General features: G+C 41.4%; 2 protein-coding genes across 2 annotated transcripts; both read left to right on the top strand.

The window, feature by feature from the left end:
- Positions 1-1400: 1400 nt before the first annotated feature.
- Positions 1401-12029, top strand: lmnb2 (lamin B2). The gene is made up of 13 exons (XM_033621793.2): positions 1401-1822; positions 6624-6760; positions 6866-7022; positions 7293-7418; positions 7626-7724; positions 8330-8401; positions 8489-8614; positions 8744-8964; positions 9881-10118; positions 10314-10421; positions 10652-10771; positions 10941-11018; positions 11786-12029. Exons 1-13 carry the CDS (start codon positions 1604-1606, stop codon positions 11819-11821), a joined length of 1737 nt encoding a protein of 578 aa, XP_033477684.1. The 5' UTR covers positions 1401-1603; the 3' UTR covers positions 11822-12029.
- A 4163-nt stretch (positions 12030-16192) lies between these two features.
- Positions 16193-21712, top strand: commd2 (COMM domain containing 2). The gene is made up of 6 exons (XM_033621795.2): positions 16193-16344; positions 18711-18788; positions 19466-19548; positions 20562-20636; positions 20739-20837; positions 21220-21712. The coding sequence occupies exons 1-6, from the start codon at positions 16278-16280 to the stop codon at positions 21427-21429; spliced, it is 612 nt and encodes a 203-aa protein (XP_033477686.1). The 5' UTR covers positions 16193-16277; the 3' UTR covers positions 21430-21712.
- Positions 21713-21984: the final 272 nt, after the last annotated feature.

Raw genomic sequence — 21984 nt, 5'->3', positions numbered from 1 at the left:
AAAGAAAAGGGGACTCACTTCCCACTTCACCTAAATTACACAACTCACACATTTTGTTTTCCTCCTGAATATTGTTGAATCACCCAACCTCAGTGGTCAGAGGAAGAAAACCAGCTCCCAGCTGTGCAACTCAGGATCTCTGGCTTCTAGATAAAAAAGATAGGCTATTATAATAACTGCCTAGATCCAAGGCTTTTGCTTTGAGTAATTCCAGGACTATTTTATTTCTTAAACACTTCACTCTGTATAATTGCATAAGAGATCTATGTGGTATAAATTGGTGGTTGTAGGTTCTAAAATAACATGCTCCCTGTGAAACAAGAATGTGTGTCTTTGTGTGCATACATGATATAGTGAGGACCAGAAAAAGTATTTTAGCAAGAGTGAGGACATTTTTTTAATGTGAGGACACTCTGGCTAGTCGTCGCGTCTTCATATGCCTGTCTGAGGTTATAGGGTTCAGGTTACAGCCATGTTTAGCTCAGGGCAAGGGTTGTGGTTGGGTTGGTTAAGGTTAGGGACTGTTCTTGACTTAACTTGTTTGTTTTTTGTTTTGTTCTGTTTTGTTTTTCATTATTTTGACTCTCCCCAAAACTACATATTTTTCCTTGAGCATCACTGAGTGGCTGGTGGAAAATGCATGACCCTCCATCTACCACAAATTAGTTATTATATTTTTAAAACGTACCCTTTGATGTTCGAAACTTAAAAGTTAAAGGCAATTTCTTAGAGTTGAAAGAAGCCTCTGTTTGTTGCTCTTGTCGTGCATGCTGGTTAGTTCATGCAAACCATTTATTTTTGGCCAAATTTTAAATGGTGCATAGAGTAAAGTGATTGTGATGAAATATAATTATTTTAAGCTCAGATTTTTGTTTTGTTTTTGTTTGTTTGTTTGTTTGTTTTATCTGACAGAAGCATTTGTCACACAACTTGTCCGAGGACTATCGGAAATCTTAAAAATCCAGAACAATTTCTGACTATGGTAAATGGTGTAATTTTGGCATTTTTTTGAGAAAACATGACTGGGGTTTGGAAAGCATGTTTTATTAAAAATCTGCAGTAAAATAAATACAAAAAACAACCTTTAAAATGTGTATACTCTTCCTCTAAGCCAAAATTAAAAATCTAAGTCCTTCTCCACAAGCCTCCCCCTTTTTTCACCACTCCCTCCCCCCTCATAAATAACGAACAATCCCTTGGCTTAAGGACGTATGGAATGCATTAGGCCAGTGTCAACTATGGTCCTCACAAGGATAGAAGTGCAACAATGTGTGTGTGTGTGAGAGAGAGAGAGAGAGAGAGAGAGAGAGAGAGAGAGAGAGAGAGAGAGCGATTCCCCTTCTCCCATCGTCCATTGCGACACAGGAAGCGCTCTCTGCTTTTGGCGCGGTCTTGATAGCGGCGTCGGCCATCTTGGAATCACATTAGTGTTTCAGGTTACTCTCTGAGACCCTGCATGAGCACGCGACTCATTGATTGACCTGCTATCGTTAATTGAAAATAAAGTTATTTGCGTCCCCATTTATCGGCGACAGCGGATACACTTGTGTTTTATTGCTCACGGAGCGGAGAAGCAAACTCAGGATTTTAAAAGAAAACCGTCATGGCGACAGCTAGCGTTACCCCGAGCCGTGAAGCTGGCCGGTCGGCGGCCTCTACACCTCTCTCCCCGACCAGGATCTCCCGCTTACAAGAGAAACAAGATTTGCAGCACCTGAACGACAGGTTGGCCGTTTATATCGACCGTGTCCGGTCTTTGGAGCTGGAGAACGACCGGTTGATGGTCAAAGTGTCTGAGAAAGAGGAGGTGACCACTAGAGAGGTGAGCCCAACACCAGCTTCAACTATTCTCTCTTATTCATTCACTCATCCACATGTAGCCGCACAGCAGCCGACCACTCCGCGTAACCTTACGTAAACGTCCACTCTCAGCTCCGGTGAATATAACTAAAGAAAACGACTGTGTGTGATTAAGACGGAGTCGACGCAAAGTATTACAAACAAATACCGATGTTTATCTATAACGAACTCACGTTAGTTGTAGTTATGGCTGCCTGCTGGCCGTTAAAACGTGAACCGACTAACGAGTTGCTTGGATAATGTGTTCACAACCAAGTGCACTAGTTTATCAGTGCACTACACTGGTTTACCGGCACAGATGACCGTTACGGTAACCTGACCTCGTTAACGGTAGCAATACACATGCATTTCCTAATCTGCATTCAAATGTAACGGGACCGGGAAGATTGAGCGGGTGGTTCTGCGCGCCAATATATAAATATGACCTCACGAGTCCTCATTGACTGATGTGTAACGTTCATTCACTTGACATCATAACCTGCAGTATCTTGAAGCAGATCATGTTTCAGATTTAAAATATATTAAACTGAACCAAAGTCATACTGAGGCACTCATATCTGTGATTGCAGCTTGTCCCTCAAATTCATGGTAGCCCTTCCTTTATGCATAATAATATTTTGATTTTATTTAAACAGGAGCATCCCATTGAGATTAAGAATCTCTCTTTAAAGGGGGATCTGGCCCAGGCAGCAGCATAAATAAAACACATAGTTATGGACAGAAAACAAAAACAAAACAAAAAGAGACAAAATAAAACATAAAGCAAAATAAACTCACAGATCAAAAGATGAAATTAAATTAGTTTCGCAATCAGGTAAATTAAAAACATTGACATCTGAAGGAATCTACCTCTAATGCGTTCATTCAGGATTTAAAATCCTTTAATGAGATTATTGCCTTGAGTTTCAAGTCATTCTGCAACATATTCCGTGACAAGGGTGCAGAATTTATATTAATGCCTTTTCCCCAAAATTCTGTAGCAGAATAATGGAGTCTGGATATAGCAAATATCACGATAATATCAAGCTTTGGTTTGTCATTGTTGGTGGTGAAGATTCAGGCCCATCCGGTTGAAGCTGTGACCTCCTGAGAATTGTGTTTATCAGTAAGTTCATTAAAGCGGAGGGATCCCGTGCTTCCACTTACAGGCCCAGAGAACATAGTAGTTATTAAACAAGCGTGTGTACCAGCAAAAAACTTCAACTTTTAAGGAGCTACCAGTTAACCTGCTTGTTACTGCGTATTGTGATTTAAATGATCATATTATTTTTATTTTAACATGGGTGGGAATAAAATCAATATTCAATGCTGTTTGGACTCTTGCTGAAATTGAAATTGATTCCTGGTTCTAAAAAATAGAGAATAATCCAAGGGGTTGATATGGTGGAGGCTTGTTTCCAGCACTGATGAGACAATGAGTCTGTTAATACCTGGTATTATCACGCGTCTCGTGTGAGCCGACCACAGGCAGACAGCTCTATGTCTGCCTCTTCACACCTGACATAAAAATGCTTTTCCACGTGTGTTTCTAGTGAACATTTGTGGTCAGATCTGATTTCCCCGCTCAGTATGCAAATAAACGTGTGAATCATTTCCGTTTGCAGAGATTAAATGTGTTGTGGTTCTTACAACCGGCGGGAGGTTTGCAGTGCTATATGCACACTCAAAACCTTTATTACTTAAAATTAGTCAAATTTAATTTAATTGTAGAGCTGCATTGGTGTTCACGCTGCTGAAAGAATGTGGCCATATTTGGCCCAGACCACCTCTAAATGTGGTTTGAGTGGTGGGATCACAATGTGTCTTTGTGGCCACGTACACTTGTGTTTAGAGCTGTCCACTTGTGATCGCATCACCTGAGAAACCCAGGTATAAACAGGCTCAATAAGTACGATCCAGATAGGCCAAATCACTGAACAGTGGTGTATAATGCTGTGAGACAGGGTTTTACAATTCTGGTTATTGCAGAAGTAATTACTTTGTCTTTTGTCACATGGATTGTGGTACAGCAGATGTTACAAAGTACAGTCCCCCCCACCACCGCCTTATCGTGTATATGTGATTTATTTTTTACCGTCTTCTGCCTGTGTAGGAACAAAGTTGTGTTTGCTGGTCATGTGTAGGTGGAATGTCTTTTGGTCTGACTATACACTGAGTGCTCCAGTGAGCTGTTACTAATGGTATGTCTCATGATCTCCTCCCCGCTGCAGTACTTGCACCAGAGATATCTATCATTATCTACAATGCTGTCCCAGCACAGGTCTTGAAAAATAAATGAAGCAGGCTAGAGAGCCTTGGTTTCCGAATAGTTTCGGTTCATGCCACATAAGTGCCAAGTTGCTGGTTCAACTCCAGCCTTTGTTGCACGTCACACTCCCTCTGTCTCCCCCACTTTCCTGTCTGCCTCCTAGCCTCAACTGAACTGTTCAATAAAGGCCACACCACCCCCGCCCCTAAAACACACACTCACATACACACTTAAAATTTGACTTTTTTTTTCTTTTCCTTTAACATTTAACATTTAGTAAGCTGCATCTAACTGTGCAACTTCTCAACCAAACAGTTTGGCTAGGTATGAACAACAGGACATAAAGTACTTTGTTGTGCACCAGTACAAAGGCAATAGTAGAAAGTAACTGTCCAATCAGAGCTGAGTATGTAAATTACACGCTCAAAACTAAACACACCCGTATGCTTCAGGCTCTTGGGAAGGCTGTAACTGTGAGTTTGCGTGTGTAAACAAGATGTGAGGGAGTGTTCTTCCCCCGCCCCACAGCTGCCCAAATTTATCAAGCAGGTCTTGTGTCTGTTTTGAAGCACATTCTTTTGTGAGAAGCTATTCTCTGACATTTTTAAGTCGAAACACAGATCCGGACTAACGGTCCTTCTCCGCGCCATCCTGAGGACGTTTGCTGGCAGCTGCCTGAAAGCACATGTGGCTCTTATGGTTCAGCACAAGTGCTGCGCTGTGTCTGAGAGCAAACGGCAGGCAAACTGGGCTTAAATGACCGTGTGTATAGCTAATATATTGTTGAAAACTATACTGGAAGTTCAGTCAAATTACTGCAAGTAATTAGAATTTAGGCCCTCGGTTTAGAAAATAGTTTGCAATCTGTTAATCCTGACACTGGATCCTTGCCCATAGTGGAAGCTGCATAAAACTAAGTTTATTAAAAAAGAAATTGTTGCTGGTCAGGGAGTAATAAAGAAAGCAAAGGCATTTGTAGATGTTGAAGACATTTGAGAAGTCCTCATCACTATGCACAGTGCCCTATGCACAGAACAGGGTTAGACCAGATTGAGCAAGTGATCAGCAGGGCTGCATGTCTCAGTATAGGCCACACTCTGAAAGGCTATATAAAGACTGACAAACTTCTATAAATGGCTGGTATAGACAGCATAGTGGACAGAATTGAAGTACCTTTGCTGACTGTGGTATTTAAGTCTGTGCAGCACGTTGCCCCCTGCCCTCCTGTACCTAACAGAACTGTTAGCTCTACCACCAGCCACTAATGACTGCATAAAGTTAGCTCAGTGGCAAAGCATCTGGAGAGGTGGGATCTGCATCTCTTGGAAATCCCTGCCACCAAAAAGGCTGCGTTCAGAAGCAGCCTGCAGTATTGTAAAGCCTCTATCTGGAACTAGCAGGGTCTACAAGGGAGAAAATTAGTCTATAGGCATTCAGCTTAGGGCTGGGCGGTATGACCTAAAATTCATATCACGGTATAAATCGAATCCCTTCACAGTAACAGTATATATCGCGGTATAAATTTAAGTGTAAAAGTTATAATAGAAGTGTTTCTGAATGGGTTTTGTAGTCCCTTAGCAAAGCTAAATTGATAAAAAAAAAAAACAACAAAAGCAAAGATATAATGTATTTTTTAGAGCATTTATTGTGCAGAATGCAGATCTCAAAACTCAAAATTAAAACCCAGCACTCTATGGTACAAAATGTCCCCTGGGATCTATATCAAAAGGTGATTTCCTTCTTTTAGCAAAATCCTAAATGACTGAGTTGTGTTTTTTCCACCTGGACCTTTATGCTCTGCCATTTCTCCTCTAATCATCAGGCTGTAACCTGTGACAGGCTGTTATGATACCACAACTATCACACATTCACATATGGAGTTTTTTGTGGAGCCCCTAGCGTCACATAGGTTTACATTACCAAAGGTTTATGACAAAATCTCTTTCCGAAAACCAACTCCCATGTGCGCACGGCAAGAGAGGAGAGAGAGAGACGCTGTGCTGCTGCCAGAGGAGACGCTGAATGAGTTCCCTCTGAGCGGTAAGTCGCTAAAAGAGTCTGAGAAGTCCGGGGCTGTTCATAAAACGTTAACTCACTCACTCACAAGTTCTCCAGCAACACATGTTGCACGTGCTACGCTAAATCACGGACGTGAACCAGCTCCTCTTGCTCCGCTGTCTCTGTACTTGCAGCCATTTTCACACTGAGGCAGGTGCGGTGACATCATCGACGATAGGATGGTAGAGCGCAAATCTCTACCATGGGCCAAATTTATATAATTTCTACCGTCTATCACATATACCATGCAGCCCTAATTCAGCTGTAAACTGAAATCTGGACATCAGAACTCTTGAACAAATTATATGAACTGTTTAATATGTACCCAGGACTCATGGGAAAGCAGGATTGATTCTGAGTGGCTTATACTTGTGAAATAAAGCAAAGTGAATTGTAATTTTTCTTTTTCCAGCAAGCCAAATCATCCTATAATGAATTTGTGTGTCCATCTCTTTAGGTGACAGGCCTGAAGTCTCTGTATGAGGCAGAGTTAGCTGATGCTCGACGGGTTTTGGATGAAACTGCGAAAGAGCGAGCCCGGCTGCAGATAGACCTGGGCAAGGCTCAGGCTGACCTGGAAGAAGCCACACGCAGGTGATATGATACAGTACAACTTATTATCGCGCAGGTCACATTGTTTGAGAAGGCCACTTGGAATATTAACATCTGTCTTCTTCTCATTCTGTCCATGTGTTCCAGTGCCAAGAAGAAGGACAGCGATCTTGCCGCGGCGTTGTCCAGGGCCAGTGGTTTGGAAAGCCAGCTGAACAAGAGTGAAGCATCTCTTGCTACAGCTTTAAGTCAGAACGCTGCTCTGACTTCTGAGCTGGCTGATGTCAAGGTCCTGCTGGCTAAGGTGTGTACTGCAAGGTTTTCTGTTGGGAAGAAAGGAGGGTAGAAAGAAACTAAAAAGGGTTAACTAGTCTGAAGAAAAAACTCTTTTAATGAGAGATAGTGCTTCAGTACCCTCCAGAGAGGTTAGGAATCTAATGAACTCAAATCTTGGCCCAAAATGAGACCAGAATCCAGACTGATATTTAAATCTTTTCAGGTCTTCTACCACAGTCTGTTCATGATGGGTCAGTCAAACATGTGTTGAGTTTCCATGTGCTAATATTTCCTGCAGGCAGAGGACAGCCATGCTGTTGCTAAGCGGCAGCTGGAGGCAGAGACCCTGATGCGCGTAGACTTGGAGAACCGCTGTCAATCCCTGAGTGAGGAGCTGGAGTTCAGGAAGAGCATGTTTGAAGAGGTAAGGGGTGTGTGTATAGTGTGTGAGGGCATTGACATGTGCTCAGCCACAATTCATTATTTCCATTATCAACTAACATGGCAGCAATGATTCATGTAGCAAATATTGGCAATTTTTTCTCTTAAGTTTATCTGACAGAAGTAAGAATTCATGTGGATTTCTGAGGCATCTCACAGTCGCACTCTTCCTCTTCCTCCTTGTGTTTAGGAGGTGCGTGAGTCTCGGCGTCGCCAGGAGCAGAGGATAGTGGAGGTGGATTCTGGAGTCCGACAGGACTTTGAGTTCAAACTGGCACAAGCTTTACAGGTATGTTGGGGAATTCATTTATAGTAGCTGTTGTCATATCTGTGGAAAGACTGGGAAATATAAACAATATATATCTATGTACACTGTAATATCAGTAAAAAGGAATTGTGGTGGCAGTTTCTACTAGACAAAACACATTGAGTCAGAAACTTGTCTCTCTGTAAGTTTAATTTAGCACCCGCACACGGACTCATAACAGTCAAGATTGAGCTGTGTGCGAAAAGTGAGCCCTGAACACAAGAGATGTCAGATACCTATAGTCACAGACAACAGCCGAGGTCAGGGATCTTTGACTAGCATCATCAGAAGATTGACAAAGCAGTCTGGGCCATCTAATCTAGTCATGTCCTTGGACATCAAGTGAAGTACTCACAGCTTGTTACACACTGGCAAAGAGTTAACGTCATGTGAGGCACTTGTGCTTGTGATATCCTGACAAGACATAAAATGCAAGATTACTTCACATTTTTCCTGCTTGGTGGCACATAGTACAGAGGCCTTAAAGTTTCCATTACATGAGTCTTAAATGTTGCATAGATTTTACATAATTACATAAATTCTTTATTTGACACTTGGCGTTAATTTTGTTTGTGTTTTCCCACTAGGACCTAAGGAGGCAACATGATGAGCAAGTCTCTCTCTATAAGGGAGAACTGGAACAAACCTTCCAGGCCAAGGTGAGAAACAAATCTTTTTCTTTTTTCCACCTCTTTATCTTTCAATGCTCTGACACTCACACAAAGTCTGTCTTGTTCTCATTCTAGTTGGATAACGCCAAGGTGTCCTCAGAGATTAATGACAAGGCAATGAGCACAGCCAGGGAGGAGCTGCAGGAGTCCCGTGTGAGAATAGAGGGTCTTGGGTATCAGCTGAGCGCCCTGCAGAAACAGGTACACCTTTAAGACCACCTGTACACACACATCTCACAGTTCGCCTATCGTCAACTTCAGGAACTGAATGCTAATTAGCTTTATGAATTGTAGGTTATGCTGGTCTGATGTGTGTGTTTGTATGTGCAGTTGGCCAACTCAGAGGATCGCATCAGAGAGCTGGAGGAAATTCTGTCTGCAGAGAGAGACAAGCACCGCCGTGCCATGGAAGGAAAAGAACAAGAGATGAGTGACCTGAGAGAAAGGATGAACGCTCAGCTCAGTGAATACCAGGAGCTGCTGGACGTGAAGCTTGCCCTAGATATGGAGATTAATGCATACAGGAAACTGCTGGAGGGAGAGGAGCATAGGTACAACACACACACACACACACACACCTTGGATACACACATACACTATGTGAAACTGCTAATTGTTGTAGGTGAAAGGGAGCTCAAGACAGACAGTTTGATCATGCCAGAGTCTCTCCCAGGTTGTCAGTCATTGTTATTTGGATAACAGTCATTACACCTCTTTGACTTAAGGCTGATTTATAGTTGTGTGTAGGCTATGCAGAGCTTACACCATAGCCAATGTAAGTGGCCTATGCTGTTGTGAGCATCTATGCTTAGATGGTGGTGTGTCTGTGTCTCTGTGGTATTACACCTCCAAAACACTAGTTCGTGATTGGGTTTCTATGCCACTGTGTTAAGTTCATGTGAAGTGTAGTTAAGTTTGATTGATTCAACCAACAAACCCTTAAAGACACGGCTCCATTATAACTCACAAGATTCAAGAACAAAACTCCTGTCTTTTGCCGGGGGGTTTCCCCACAAATACAACATGCTAACGGTATTAGCATAAACCTATGACATTTTACACTGCATAAATTAGCCTAGTGGCTAGCGGAGTTTTTCTCAACTCAAGTGAAGCCAGGAACAACAGCAACATTTAACAAAGGTACATTACAAAATTCGGCTCCATTATAACTCACAAGGTTCATCCACAAATCAATTGTCTTTTATTAGACACATTTTCTCCACATACACAAATTGTTAACATTGTTAGTACAAGCCTATGACATATTCTGTTGCATAAATTAGCCTAGTGCCTAGCAGACCTCCTCTACTCATATAAAGCCAGGATTTATAGTCTTCACAAAAGAAAAAAACTAAATGGGAGGTTTGCTGCGATGTGTAGTTAGATTTCTGGGGAGGTGCATGCCAGACTATGGAATACATAATGCGTCTGTTCGTATTCAGACCCCTTCTGTTGTGCTTCTTTCAGGCTGAAGCTGTCCCCCAGCCCATCACCTCGAGTCACTGTTTCCAGGATAACAGGCTCTTCCTCCTCCCGCTCCTCCAAGAGGAAGAGGGTGGAAGCAGAGGCTAAGGATGCGGCAGAGGTGGCAAGAGGAGAAGGGCAGCTGCTGGTGTCTGAAGAAGCCACCGCTAGCGGAGCCGTCACCATATCGCCCACTGACATGGATGGAAACGCAGTCACACTGGCCAATGACACTGAGCAGGTGTGTAAGACAGGGTGCCGATCACCAGCAGTCACATAGTTGCAACAAACACTGAAAATGACATTATCAAGGTTGGATTTATTGAATCATCGTCATGTAGGGTTGAATAAAAACTGTGATAAAGTCAGCAGAGAGCAGCCTTCTGAGGTTTGGTGTCAGTATATCCTGTATGTTAAGCTTTCCTATGTTTTGCAGGACCAGCCGCTGGGCAACTGGAGGTTGAAGAGACAGGTTGACAACGGGGAAGAGATCATCTACAAGTTCTCCCCAAAGTTTGTCCTCAAGGCTGGACAGACAGTCACAGTGAGTAATATCATGTATAAGAGAATGTCTGAGAGCTGGGGGTGAATGGGATCTATTTGAGATCTAAGGTTGAGTCAGAGATCAAACAACCATTTCATACCTTTCCATGGGGTAGAAGCCAGCTGAAAAGCTCTTAGTGTTTCAGCTGACGTTATTTCTCTGTGTGTATGTTTGAGTGCCATCTAGCTGCTGAGTCGAAACATGTTTATTTACCTGCACTGTGTATACAGGTGTGGTCTGCTGATGCTGGTGTGGCCCACAGTCCACCAACTGACCTGTTGTGGAAGAGTCAGACTTCCTGGGGCACAGGAAATGACATAGTTACCACTTTGATCAACGCTGATGGCGAGGTAAAGATATCCATGCATGGCTGATTGTACTGATTTATATTGATTTGGAGCGCAGACTTCCTCATGTTACATTTTGAATGTTGTTCTCATGTGTTATTTTTGGTGAGGGCTGTTGAGCTTGGTAGTATGGTGTTTCTGTTTTGAAACGTGTTGACTGATTGTCCTACAGGAGGTGGCCACAAGGAGCGTAACCAAGACTGAGGTGGAGGTAGAGAATGGAGAGGAAGAGGAGGAAGAGGCACAGACGGTGAGTGGACTTGTTTTTCCTGCCAGATTAACCTGTGAGAAAAGCATGTGAAAACTGAATGTCAATAACAGGTGTTTCTTTTATTTTGTCCACCCTATTTATAGCAGTGAGTATGTTTACATGCACACTAATATTCCACCATGATTCCTAATATGACATTATTCTGAATTTGATACGGGTCATGTAAACAGCATATTCAGTTTGGATTTTCTAGAATAGGCCTTCCTCCAAATTAACTTTTTTTCACTAAGACATGTGGGATATGTAGATATGATTTAGGTTTTAGGCGTATTTTTTTAGCGCATATACAGCACATTCTGCATATGTGTCTCAACTGCAGTTTTTACAGCACTTTGTGAAACACGGCCCCCTGTCTGTTTATGGTTGCCTCTGTGCGTTGTCATGGATACGTTGCACACAAATCAACTCGCTAACGGTTTGCAAGGCTGAGTAATGGTTCATGGTAAAAAGAAGAGTCGACATCTGTGGTCAGAAGGGGAAACCCAGCTACTTTCAAACATAGCAACAGGTTTTTGGATATGCGCAAATATCACAACACCAACCCTTTCAAGGCAGTTGTTAACAAATAGTGGTAAATACTGTGTTACTGTCAGACGTTTTATTGCATCTAAATAAGAAAATAGGCTTTTAGTAGTTCCTCTTTATATTAACCCTTTTTGTTTTTAAGTTATATAAATGCTCCAAAAATGTTCATATACATACATATTTTATTATCACTAATGTGAAGTTTTCTGTTTCCCCTACAGGGCAAAGTGTCATCCAGAGAGTGTGCCATCATGTGAAGCCTTCCCCTTCGGCTGGCTTTCACTTCCCCATTATATATTTTTTTCTCTAGAGCCACTCAGTTATGATCTTATCCATTGCCTCATCGTTATGTGTTTTTTATTCTTCAAGACAATATAAGAATTTTTGGACTAATGGACTCTTTTTACTGCCCTCCACCTCTCTGGACCTGCTTTAATGAGTCCTTTTTCAAATATTACTAGCAAAGTGTGTGGATCATGATGATGATGACAATGATGATGATGGATCCAAATATTCTGTCAGACTGTGGTCTTGCAGCTGAATTTTCCCCTCCCTTACTACTAACAGTACTCTACATGTCGATGATTTTTTTTTACCACTGGCTGTCTTTTGTTCTTCTGCGGTTCATTCATTCTTCATACACAGTAGAACACAATCTGTATCCTGTTGTTTGAGTTCTCAAGATAAAGGACCTCCGCTGTATAGCCATAGAAATATGATAAATTCATAGCAAACAAAATATCGAGCAAGTCTTAATTGGATTTTGGAGAACAGTGTTTTTCTCCAAAATCAGGACTTTTAAGTGTTTCCCATTTATAACAAATTTGTGTGGATAGATAGATTTTTTCTGAATATTTTATTTATGTCTTCCGCTGAAAAGTCTAGTCCATTTTCTTTGTATCTAAATAGCCAAATATCATAAATCACAAATTTGCCTCAAGAGGCTTTACAGTCTGTCCAGCGTACGACACCCTCTGTCCTTAGATCCTCAATTCAGATCAGGAACTGATTTCCCGAATCCAAAACAACCTTTTGAATACACTGCTGGTTTGTGGTTAACTGGCAGGTGTTGGACTGAAGCTTAGACTCAAAACTGAATGTCAAACCTTTGGGACACACTTGTTCGTAGCAAGAGCTGTTGTGAGTACCTGTTGGAGCTCCCTGCAGCAGGGCCAACTCATCCTGGAAAAAAAAAACACTACAGGTTAATTTTGACTGACAACCCTTTGATTTCTGTTGTCAGTTATCTGTGCTGCCTTTGTGTGGTCTGTAGTGGAAAGAAAATATGCTGCGTCATGGAGAGCAGGCTGTTGACTCACTCGCCATTTGTTTTTTGTTTTTGTTTTTTTTTTGTTTTGTTTTGTTTTTTTCGCCGTACTGTATAAAACGTGTGAACGTATAATGGGGGGCATTGTTGTTAAGCTGCTAACCTAGCAGCAGAGGTAGTAATAGAGCCAAATCAATGTCTGTATAAAATAAAGGAGCCGTCACAGTAGTTGCCGACACTGCTGTTACATGTCAAGCCTATTTTGCTTCCAGGACGCCAGCATGCTATCTTAAGTCTCACACTGGGGCAGCATCGTGGTAGCATTTTTTTTGCTTTAGTGTAAAAAAGCAAAACCAACGTAATGGCGAATCTTTTTTAATGGCAGTATTGCAAAATCTGTTTAAAAAGCCTACCGACTCCTCCAGGCAGCTCAACACACATCTTTGAGAAGCAGTTGTTGTGAACTGCTCAAAGATCTGTTGTGCAGAGGGGCCAAGTCAGTAGCAGTGGTCAGTTAAAATCAAACTTCTTAAAGATATATTTGAATGAAAACCTTTAGTGCACACTAAAATGTGAAGAGGAGTGGTGACCTGCCTCAGGAACAGGTCTCTTGGCTAATGTTTAACAGTCTTTAATGAGCAGCCCAACAGTGACACCCAGGGACAGCATCTCCTGTATGAAAGGAGTGTTGTGTTAGGAAGTAGGTTTACAGCCATAAAACTAGTTTAACTCGTGGTTTTGTGTTCGTGTCAGCTCTGTCAGAATTATAGTCGCCAGGTTCTCTCTGCTGGGATCGTGATGGGACAGACTTGTTTCTCCTTGGACCGTGCAAAGCAGCATGACTGCTCTATCTGGTGGATGGGGGTTGTGGGCCACTGAATAGCCTTGTGACTGGCATTGTACACACAAGATAAAGAGTGAAAGCAACATGCTACAGTGTATGAGGTGATACCACACCGTACGAGCGTTGCTCTCACACCTTGTGTCATTTTGGGAAGCCCCATTTTTCTAGTGTGTCTGTATGCTGTGCTTTTCATCGCTAGTTTTTTTTTTTTTTTTTAAATAGAGTGCTTGTCTATGTATAATCAATTTGTTTACACATGATATTTCATTTTTATTTAGCGTTATGGATTTCTGGGATGATTAAGGTTGGGTGTTAATTACCTTAAATATATTTCAGTATTCTGAGGAAACGATACCGAACACTACTCCTGCAGTGTTCTGCTTTGAGTTAAAAGGCGTCACCTGGTCAGTGACTTTGACATTGGCAAAAGCAACACTTTGTCTGATAATTGATAAGTGACCAACTTTGAAGTCTGACATATTTAGACGAAACTGACTATTAAGTTAATACAGATCTGATTTTGATTGTTACAAGGCTCTGAAATACGATGGTAATTCGGTCCCTCCAGGAAGTCTCTTGGGTCAACCACAAGAATGAATGTTTATTTAACTAATCCCTGCAATATAAATATTTTCTAATCACCTATCCTAACTTTTTTACTTTTACTCTTTTTTCACAAGAACTGGTCAAGCTGAAGATGCTAATTTTACCAATCGGTGCAATTTTGATACAGAATAAAAGTTAATAGAACACTTTTCCAAAGTCGGATAATCAAAAATATTTCTTTGGAACTACATGTGGAGTTATTGTTGCATATTAGTATGCATGCACATCAGTTTGTTCTGCTGCACATGCACTAACTGACAAACCTCTGTTCCTGGAGGGACTGTTACATGACTTGGTTCTGCCCAGTTGTCCTACAATATAGATGTGATTGTTTGTGATAATATAGGGGGAGGGGGGAGGGGCGGGGCATGCCAAATGTGAGTTTTCATTCATGATTAACTGATGTTGAACTACTTTTTGTATACACACAATAAATGTTTTACATAAACACATCTGATATCAGGGGTGGTTATTTGTGGTGTTCCTTGGAGTAAATATTTGTCATAAAATATCAAGGAAGAAAAATATTAGAAGTTAAGCAAGTGACAAAGACCTTCTATTTTTGGGTATTAATACCATTATTATAGAAAGCATTCTAGAAAGAGTTAACTCCAGTTGCTGGAAAGGAGGCTCCGAGTAATTGTTGACCCTGCTTCAGTCGGAGCAATGTGGATTCCATCCTGGCTGTGAAACAGGGGACCAGCTCTTGACCTGCTGCAGGTCCCTATGTGACCAAAGTGAGAGCTGCATCCGCATACTTGGCTTAAAGTGAAATGCGTTCTCGGTGGATGTTGGTCTTGGCCAGAGTTGTCCCTTGTCACCGATACTGATTGTGATATTTATGGACAGGCTCTCAAGGTGCAGCAGAGGGGATGAAGGGGTCTGGTTTTGGAACCTCAGAATTGCATCTCTGCTTTTTGCAGATGTGGTTCTCTTGGCTTCATCACATCATGACCTCCAGCATGCACTGGGGCAGTTTGCAGCTGAGTGTGAAGAGGTTGGGATGAGAGTCATCACCTCCAAATCTGAGGCCATGGTTCTCTGCTGGAAACTGGTGGATTGCCCCCTCGGGGTTGGAAGAGACTTAGTGTCTCAAGCGAGGAAGTTCAGGTATCTCTGGGTCTTGTTCATGAGTGAGGGTAGAATTGAGTGTGAAATGGATCGGCAGTTTGTTGCGGCGTCTGCAGAGATGCAGGCACTGACTGTGCTGAACCATCGTGGTGAAGAGGGAGCTGAGCCGGAAGGCAAAGCTTTCTATTTACTGGTCCATTTATGCCCCAACCCTCACCTATGGTCACATGCTCTTGGTAGTGACCAAAAGAATAAGATACAAGCAGCCGAAATGAGTTTCCTCCGTGGGGTGGCTGGGCTCAGCCTTAGAGATAGGGTAAGGAGCTCGGACATCCGGAGGGAGTTCAGTCCTTTGCATCGAAAGGAGCAAAGGAGCTCCAACTGGAAGGAGGCCTTGAGGTGGACCTAGAACACACTGAAGGGATTACATATCTCATCGCACCATGGGAAATGTATTGATCAAATAATCCAAAGGCATAGCACAAGTGAATTTCTTTCACTTTTGTTGGAACAAAGTGGCTCCACCCTGTTTGTCTTGAATCGCAGAGAAGGTACTGTAATGGAAACTCCTTAAGAAATGAAACAGACCAGTAGAGAAAAAATAGAAATAAGCTCCAATAAAGAAGCACAAATGTCATAACGTAACACTAAATATTTTATAAATATATATTCTAGTAGTATAGTCTTATTTATTTGATACTGAACACTTTTACTTGTCTCACTCCACACCTCACAGTCACAGGAGCACACTCAGCAGGAACATGTAGGAGCTGATTACGTCCACTAGATGGCAGTAATGCAGTGAAGACAGCAGCTGCAGTTAAACACCATAGAAGAAGAGGAAACGGCCCAAATGGTTTTCCGGGTTGATGGATGTGTTGGTTTCTGACTGTTGAACTGTAGTTATCTAGGACTGTTCTTCAGGATGCTGCTGGTTTTGTCAGAGGACCATAAAGAGCATCTCTCCTTCCTGCCGAAGGTTGATACCGCAGGTCAGTAACTGCTCCTGGATCAGGTCTATGACTACATGTTGGCTGCTGTAACGGTACATCGTGACTGTCAGCTGATCTTAAAACAGTGACAATGTTCACTATTGAACAGTTTTAAAGTATTAAACGGGCTATGCAGCATTAGTGTTAACTACACACACAACTGTTTAAAATGAGGCGATAGCTTTAAAGAAAATGTTTATCCACTGTTGAGTTAGGAGCTGGTTTATAATCACAGCACTAACAAGGTGATACAGTGTGAAACCAACAGTTATAGATTACTATTACACCAACATCAGAAGTTATGACAACAGCAATAGCAATTCAGTTTTATCAAGTATACAGGGAGAAAATGACTGAACATTTGACTTAAAGTTAAACTTGTGTTGTGACAGAAAAGATTGTAAATTCAAAAAGAGACATTTACCTAGTTAGACTCAGTGATGTTTATAATGCAACACCAGACTACATGACCACAGCATGAGAGACAGGAGTTTGTCAATAAATTGATTTCATTGATATCGTGATATGAGACAAGATACTGTCTTAGATCTTGGATATTGCAAGTGTTGCCTCTCCTTGTTGCATTACAGTAAAGTGTTGTAATTTTCTGAACTGATTTGCCTTTACCCCCTTAGTCATTACATCCACATTGCTGATGATTACTTATCAGAAATCTCATTGTATAAATGTTTTGTGAAAGCACCCATAGTCAACCCTACAATATCGTCACAATATCAATATATCGAGGTACTTGGTCTAAGAATATTCTGATATTCTAAGATATTCGACTTTCTCCATATAGCTCAGCCATATCAGCTCCTCACAGTTAACAGGAGCTAAAGGGAGTTGCATAGTGTGTCACTAAAACTAAATGTATCTAAGTATATCTGTTAATCATATTAGTGTGTTGGCCCCAGCATAACCTCACACACTTCTGATCTGAGCACATTAGTGACTGTGCTAATGTTTATCAAAGCTACAAAATGTTGTAAAGCAAAGAAATAATTGTCTGTGAAATTCCTTACACTCTGACCATTTAATATTTTTTTTATATGTGTATACCTATCAGGGAAAGTTCTATCAAGTAATGGAGAAAGGGTAACAGCAAGAGAAGGATTGTTTTGGACAATTAGGATTTCATGCACATTTTCCCAGCTCAATTTATAGAAATATACTATATTATATTAGTGCATATGTTTCTTAGAAGCCAGTTAGCACAGTTCTGTGATTTACAGCTGTAATATGCCACTGTAAACAGTCCAGTTTCTTACTTAGTACACCTAGTGTGGGATCCATGGGAGTGTAATACTACAACTGATGAAGAGCGTGGACAATTTGATGAAAGGCAACAAGAGAAAGAGTCAGGATTTGCAACATAGACATTGGAAACTTTGTGATATGCAATACCAATCAAACCATTTCTCATAACAAAGCAGCCCTCTGCATCTGGCTGACACCATAGGAGAATTTGTGTTTGATTATAACAGGCACCCGTCTCTTGTTAAGGGACAGAGCACGGCAAAGCTCCACACAAGAAAGGGGGATTTTTTTCAAAAGTATTAGTTGGCCTTTTTCGGCATTCATTTGTTTCTGTGAAGAAAAATGAATGAAATTGTTGTTTTTAAATTTAACGTCATTATTTAACATATAAACTTGAAGTACATCTCACATGATGAGGGCACCATGAAGCCCTGAATACAAGCTATATTCATGGAGCCTTCACACTCTGATAAACAGCTTCATCTTTGGTTAGAAAGTATGCAGTTAAAACAGCCAAAGAGCTAATAGAACAATGGCAAAGTGTCAGGTAGAAGAAGACTCTAAAACTGTCAAAAAAAGAAGCATATGAAGTTTGTATGATTGTTAAAAATAAAAAACTACATAACACAGACAGAGAATCATATAAAACGTTTCTAAAATATCAGGAAAACTCATCTCTTGTGTGATACTCACAGGAAATAATCTGCTCAAAATTCATCTGCATCGCTTATTTTACAGAAACATTCTGCTATTGTTGCATTTAATGTTTGTGTTGTTGTACAATTGTGCAGTGTTATTGCTATGCATTGAATATAATATGAAATATCCACTAATCAGGGGTTGTCAGTGTACTTAATAATAGAAAATGGGTCCCATAAGGAGAAAGGATGGGAACAACTGCTCTCTGTGGTTCTCAGTTTGACAGGTGCTGTTTCTCTATAACAGCTGAATAACTGGATAAATAAATACATTTATGATTTCATAAATATAAGAATAGTTCCTCGGGAGAATAGTGACATCCCCTCTGTTTATATGAATAAAAACTGAACACACTGATGTAGTAAACTCCACTGAGCTTAATGTGTCCATGCATTTTTTGTCCACAGTTGTTGGAGAGTTTGGTCGGATAGCGTTGGAGTTCTTAAGGAGAGGAACCAGTCCCAAGATCTATGAGGGAGCAGCAAGTAAGAATACAGCTTTCATTACATCTTCCTTACCAAGCAGCTGACTGGGCCATTGAAACTGCTGCTCAAAGTGCTAGATGACACTGTGGGCAGTAGTGGACCAGTCACGGGCAATATATACTGTAAATCATTTCTGCTCATATAGGGTATTTATTAAGGTTTAAACTACTTTATGTAGTATTCTGTTAGGTTATGTTGCTTTAGAAATGTATTTAGTCGTGATCATTAGGTGTACCTTGCTAAGTAAATGCAGCGTGACACAATAGCCCCACAATAATAATGTGTTTCTAATATTTAGTCTACCTTTATTTGTTATAGGTGAGGTGATATTACACTGGGCAGTTTAACATCATAGAGTTCAACAGCAGCACAGACTACATCCACCACAACTCATACAGTGTCAGATCTGCAGTTAATAATGAAAGAAAACATAATTATACATAATGATTTAAATCATTTGGTACAGCTTGATTTATTAATTGCTAAAAGAGAAAAGGTGCTCCTGTGAGCTGGTTCATTAACCAATAAATACAATGATTCAAACAAGTTTAAAGTTCATTATTTATGTTGATAAACCCAGCTCAATAAATCAGTAGGACATTTTTTCATATCATGCAGCTTTGACACGCAAGCTGCCAGGACGTCAGAGTAAATGCATAATGACCCTCTGCTTGCAGGAAAACTATCTGTTCCTGTGGAAATGGTGCAGCATGGAGTGGAAGGCCTGATGTTCCTGATGACAGAGAGCTCCAAACACATGGTGACTAACACACACACACACACACACACACACACACACACACACACATTGTAACTGCTCTCTGTGTTTAACATGAAGACAGCTTCACATTGTCTAGACCCCCCCTCCACAAAAGAACCCCAGTCTGTTCTGATTATTCAGCGTTTCCGGGTTCGTATCATCTCACACAAATTTTTTGCCTGCTCCTGTCCTGCTGTGCTGTGATTGACAAGTACACACCACATTGACCACTTAAGAATTAGCACCAACCAATCACAGCACAGTAGGGTGGAACTAATTAAAACACGCTTGGGAAAAAATAATACAGGTGTCTCCGCACTGTCATTGCAGCAGGGTAATGACTGTGTAAAGCGACACTTTGTCCTGTTTAAATTGCCATTAAATGCTTGTATGTTCCAGTTGTAATATAATCCAAAATTAACAACATCAGCAATGTTAGCATGTAGCTACATGTAGCAGTGTACTTGCAGCCGTGGAATGACTGTGTATAGGAGCACTCTCTGCAATGAATATTCCCAATGAAAGCTTGTGAACACAACTCGACATGTTCCAGCAGGAGTATGATCCAAAATTAGGTAGAAATTAACAACATGGGCAACCAATGTTACATGTTTCCCTGACGTTTGCATGTAGCTACTTGTAGCAGAGTAGGCTACGTAATGTAAACACTTGCAGTAGTGTGTCTAAAACAGATGACCACATAAAGAAATTCAAACATGATCTGAGCTTCTGTTTAGTCCCTGTGATCATGTCAGCATGCACATTATCAGGGTCTGGAATGTAATAACTGGAATTGTGAGATATGACATGTCACCGTCTGTGTGTAACATTTAAGCATGTGTGGTATTTTTTCAGCGTGCTTTGTACCATTGTGAAACACTAAAACACCCAAAAACTAGTGAGCCAGATGTTTCACTAGGTGTGGTGTCGACTAACTTTTCAGTGTCCCTGTTTTGTGTGTGTGTGTGTGTGTGTGTGTGTGTGTGTGTGTGTGTGTGTTTGTGTGGGTGTAGATCTCTGAAGTGGACTTTCTGGACTCAGTGTTGGTTTTGGGGTTTGGTGAAGAGCTTAACCAGATCCTCTTACAGGTGACTTTTGAATCTGTTTTATTGATCTGAGTTGATTTGCAGTTACTCTTTGAATATCAGTTCCTTGATCTCCAGCTGAATGTGTGAGGGTTTATGTTGCAGCTCTACCTGCAACACCACAAACAGATCCGCAGCATCTTGAGTCAGCTGCCCTCCAACCTGCCCGCCTACCAAAACCTGGAATGGAGACTGGATGTACAGGTGTGTGTGTGTGCGTGTGTGTGTGTGCGTGTGTGTGTGTGTGTGTGTGTGTATCATCATGTGAGCCTGCAGGTATGAAATAAGCAAAGGAGGAGGTCAGAGTACCCTACAAAGTAAAAGAACAGCATAGGTACATTTATAGACTGTTTTATTGATATTCTGTTGCTACAGCAACAGCTTTGGTTTCTGTTTACCTCCTGTCAGCTACTGCATTAACAAACATTCCAACAGGAAATACACTTGGACCTATTCACAATGTGTTTGTTGTCAAGTTTGAAACAGTCTGTAAACTGGCACTTGGAGTTATAAATGACCTGCTTATCAATGTTCAGATTTTAACTTCTCACATTTATTTTGGTTTCCCCCCACTCCTTCCTGTCAGTTGGCAAGTCGTTCACTCCGTCAGCAGGTCATTCCCATGCTGACGATACGTCTGCTCCTGACGGGAGGTTGTGACAGCCGTGATGACCACAGCAGAATGGTTCTCCAGACAGACCCCAGCACCCTGCTGCACCTCATCTCCACACTGGAGGCCGCTCTGGCTGCCATGAAAACCAGTCATGCTCGCCGCATATGTCGCAACATCAAATAACCCCCCAGGTCACTTTCTGTGTAACGTGTGCCTCCTGCCACCTGTGGAACATCACATCACTGCCTCCATACCTGGATACAATAAGCAGTGTCTCTCTGCTCTGCAGTGCAGTGTTGATCTGGTCCTGGATCAAAAACTAGGTTTTTGCCCATCTGTCTGGCAAATCGTCATCACTTTTTTACCACACAGAGTCACAATACGTGCCGGATGGTATTGACTATATTGTATATAATGTTTCTACAGTACTGCTGATATTGTATTAAAGTGTAAAATGGAGATGAAACACTGTTCTTGTGGTTTGTAAAAGCCAACAGGATAAAGGTAGAAAGGCCTTGGCTTTTTCTGTGTCAACATTTGACTGGAACGGAACATGAGTTTTTAAAGGAATAGTACACCCACAAAATGATCAGTTGTACATCAGCTACTCACCCCGTGTTACGTTGAATTTGTGACGGAAATGTGCTTTTCTTGCATGCCTCCATGGTGAACGAAGGATCCAAAAATGGAGGAAATTCTTGATGAATTAAAGTCATTGGGGGCCACCTTTAACAACAG

Source organism: Epinephelus lanceolatus, chromosome 6 (assembly GCF_041903045.1).
Source record: "Epinephelus lanceolatus isolate andai-2023 chromosome 6, ASM4190304v1, whole genome shotgun sequence".
NCBI classification, from domain to species: Eukaryota; Metazoa; Chordata; class Actinopteri; order Perciformes; family Serranidae; genus Epinephelus; species Epinephelus lanceolatus.
Note: the sequence above shows the minus strand (reverse complement) of the source record. Positions and strands in the feature narration are given on the sequence as shown.

Coding starts and splice junctions, on each gene's coding strand:
- commd2 (XM_033621795.2), top strand. CDS start 16,278: ATGCTGCTGGTTTTGTCAGAGGACCATAAAGAGCATCTCTCCTTCCTG. Junction 16,345..18,710: donor GCCGAAGGTTGATACCGCAG/GTCAGTAACTGC, acceptor TTTTGTCCACAG/TTGTTGGAGAGTTTGGTCGG. Junction 20,637..20,738: donor TTAACCAGATCCTCTTACAG/GTGACTTTTGAA, acceptor TTTATGTTGCAG/CTCTACCTGCAACACCACAA.
- lmnb2 (XM_033621793.2), top strand. CDS start 1,604: ATGGCGACAGCTAGCGTTACCCCGAGCCGTGAAGCTGGCCGGTCGGCG. Junction 10,422..10,651: donor AGGCTGGACAGACAGTCACA/GTGAGTAATATC, acceptor CTGTGTATACAG/GTGTGGTCTGCTGATGCTGG. Junction 11,019..11,785: donor AGGAGGAAGAGGCACAGACG/GTGAGTGGACTT, acceptor TTTCCCCTACAG/GGCAAAGTGTCATCCAGAGA.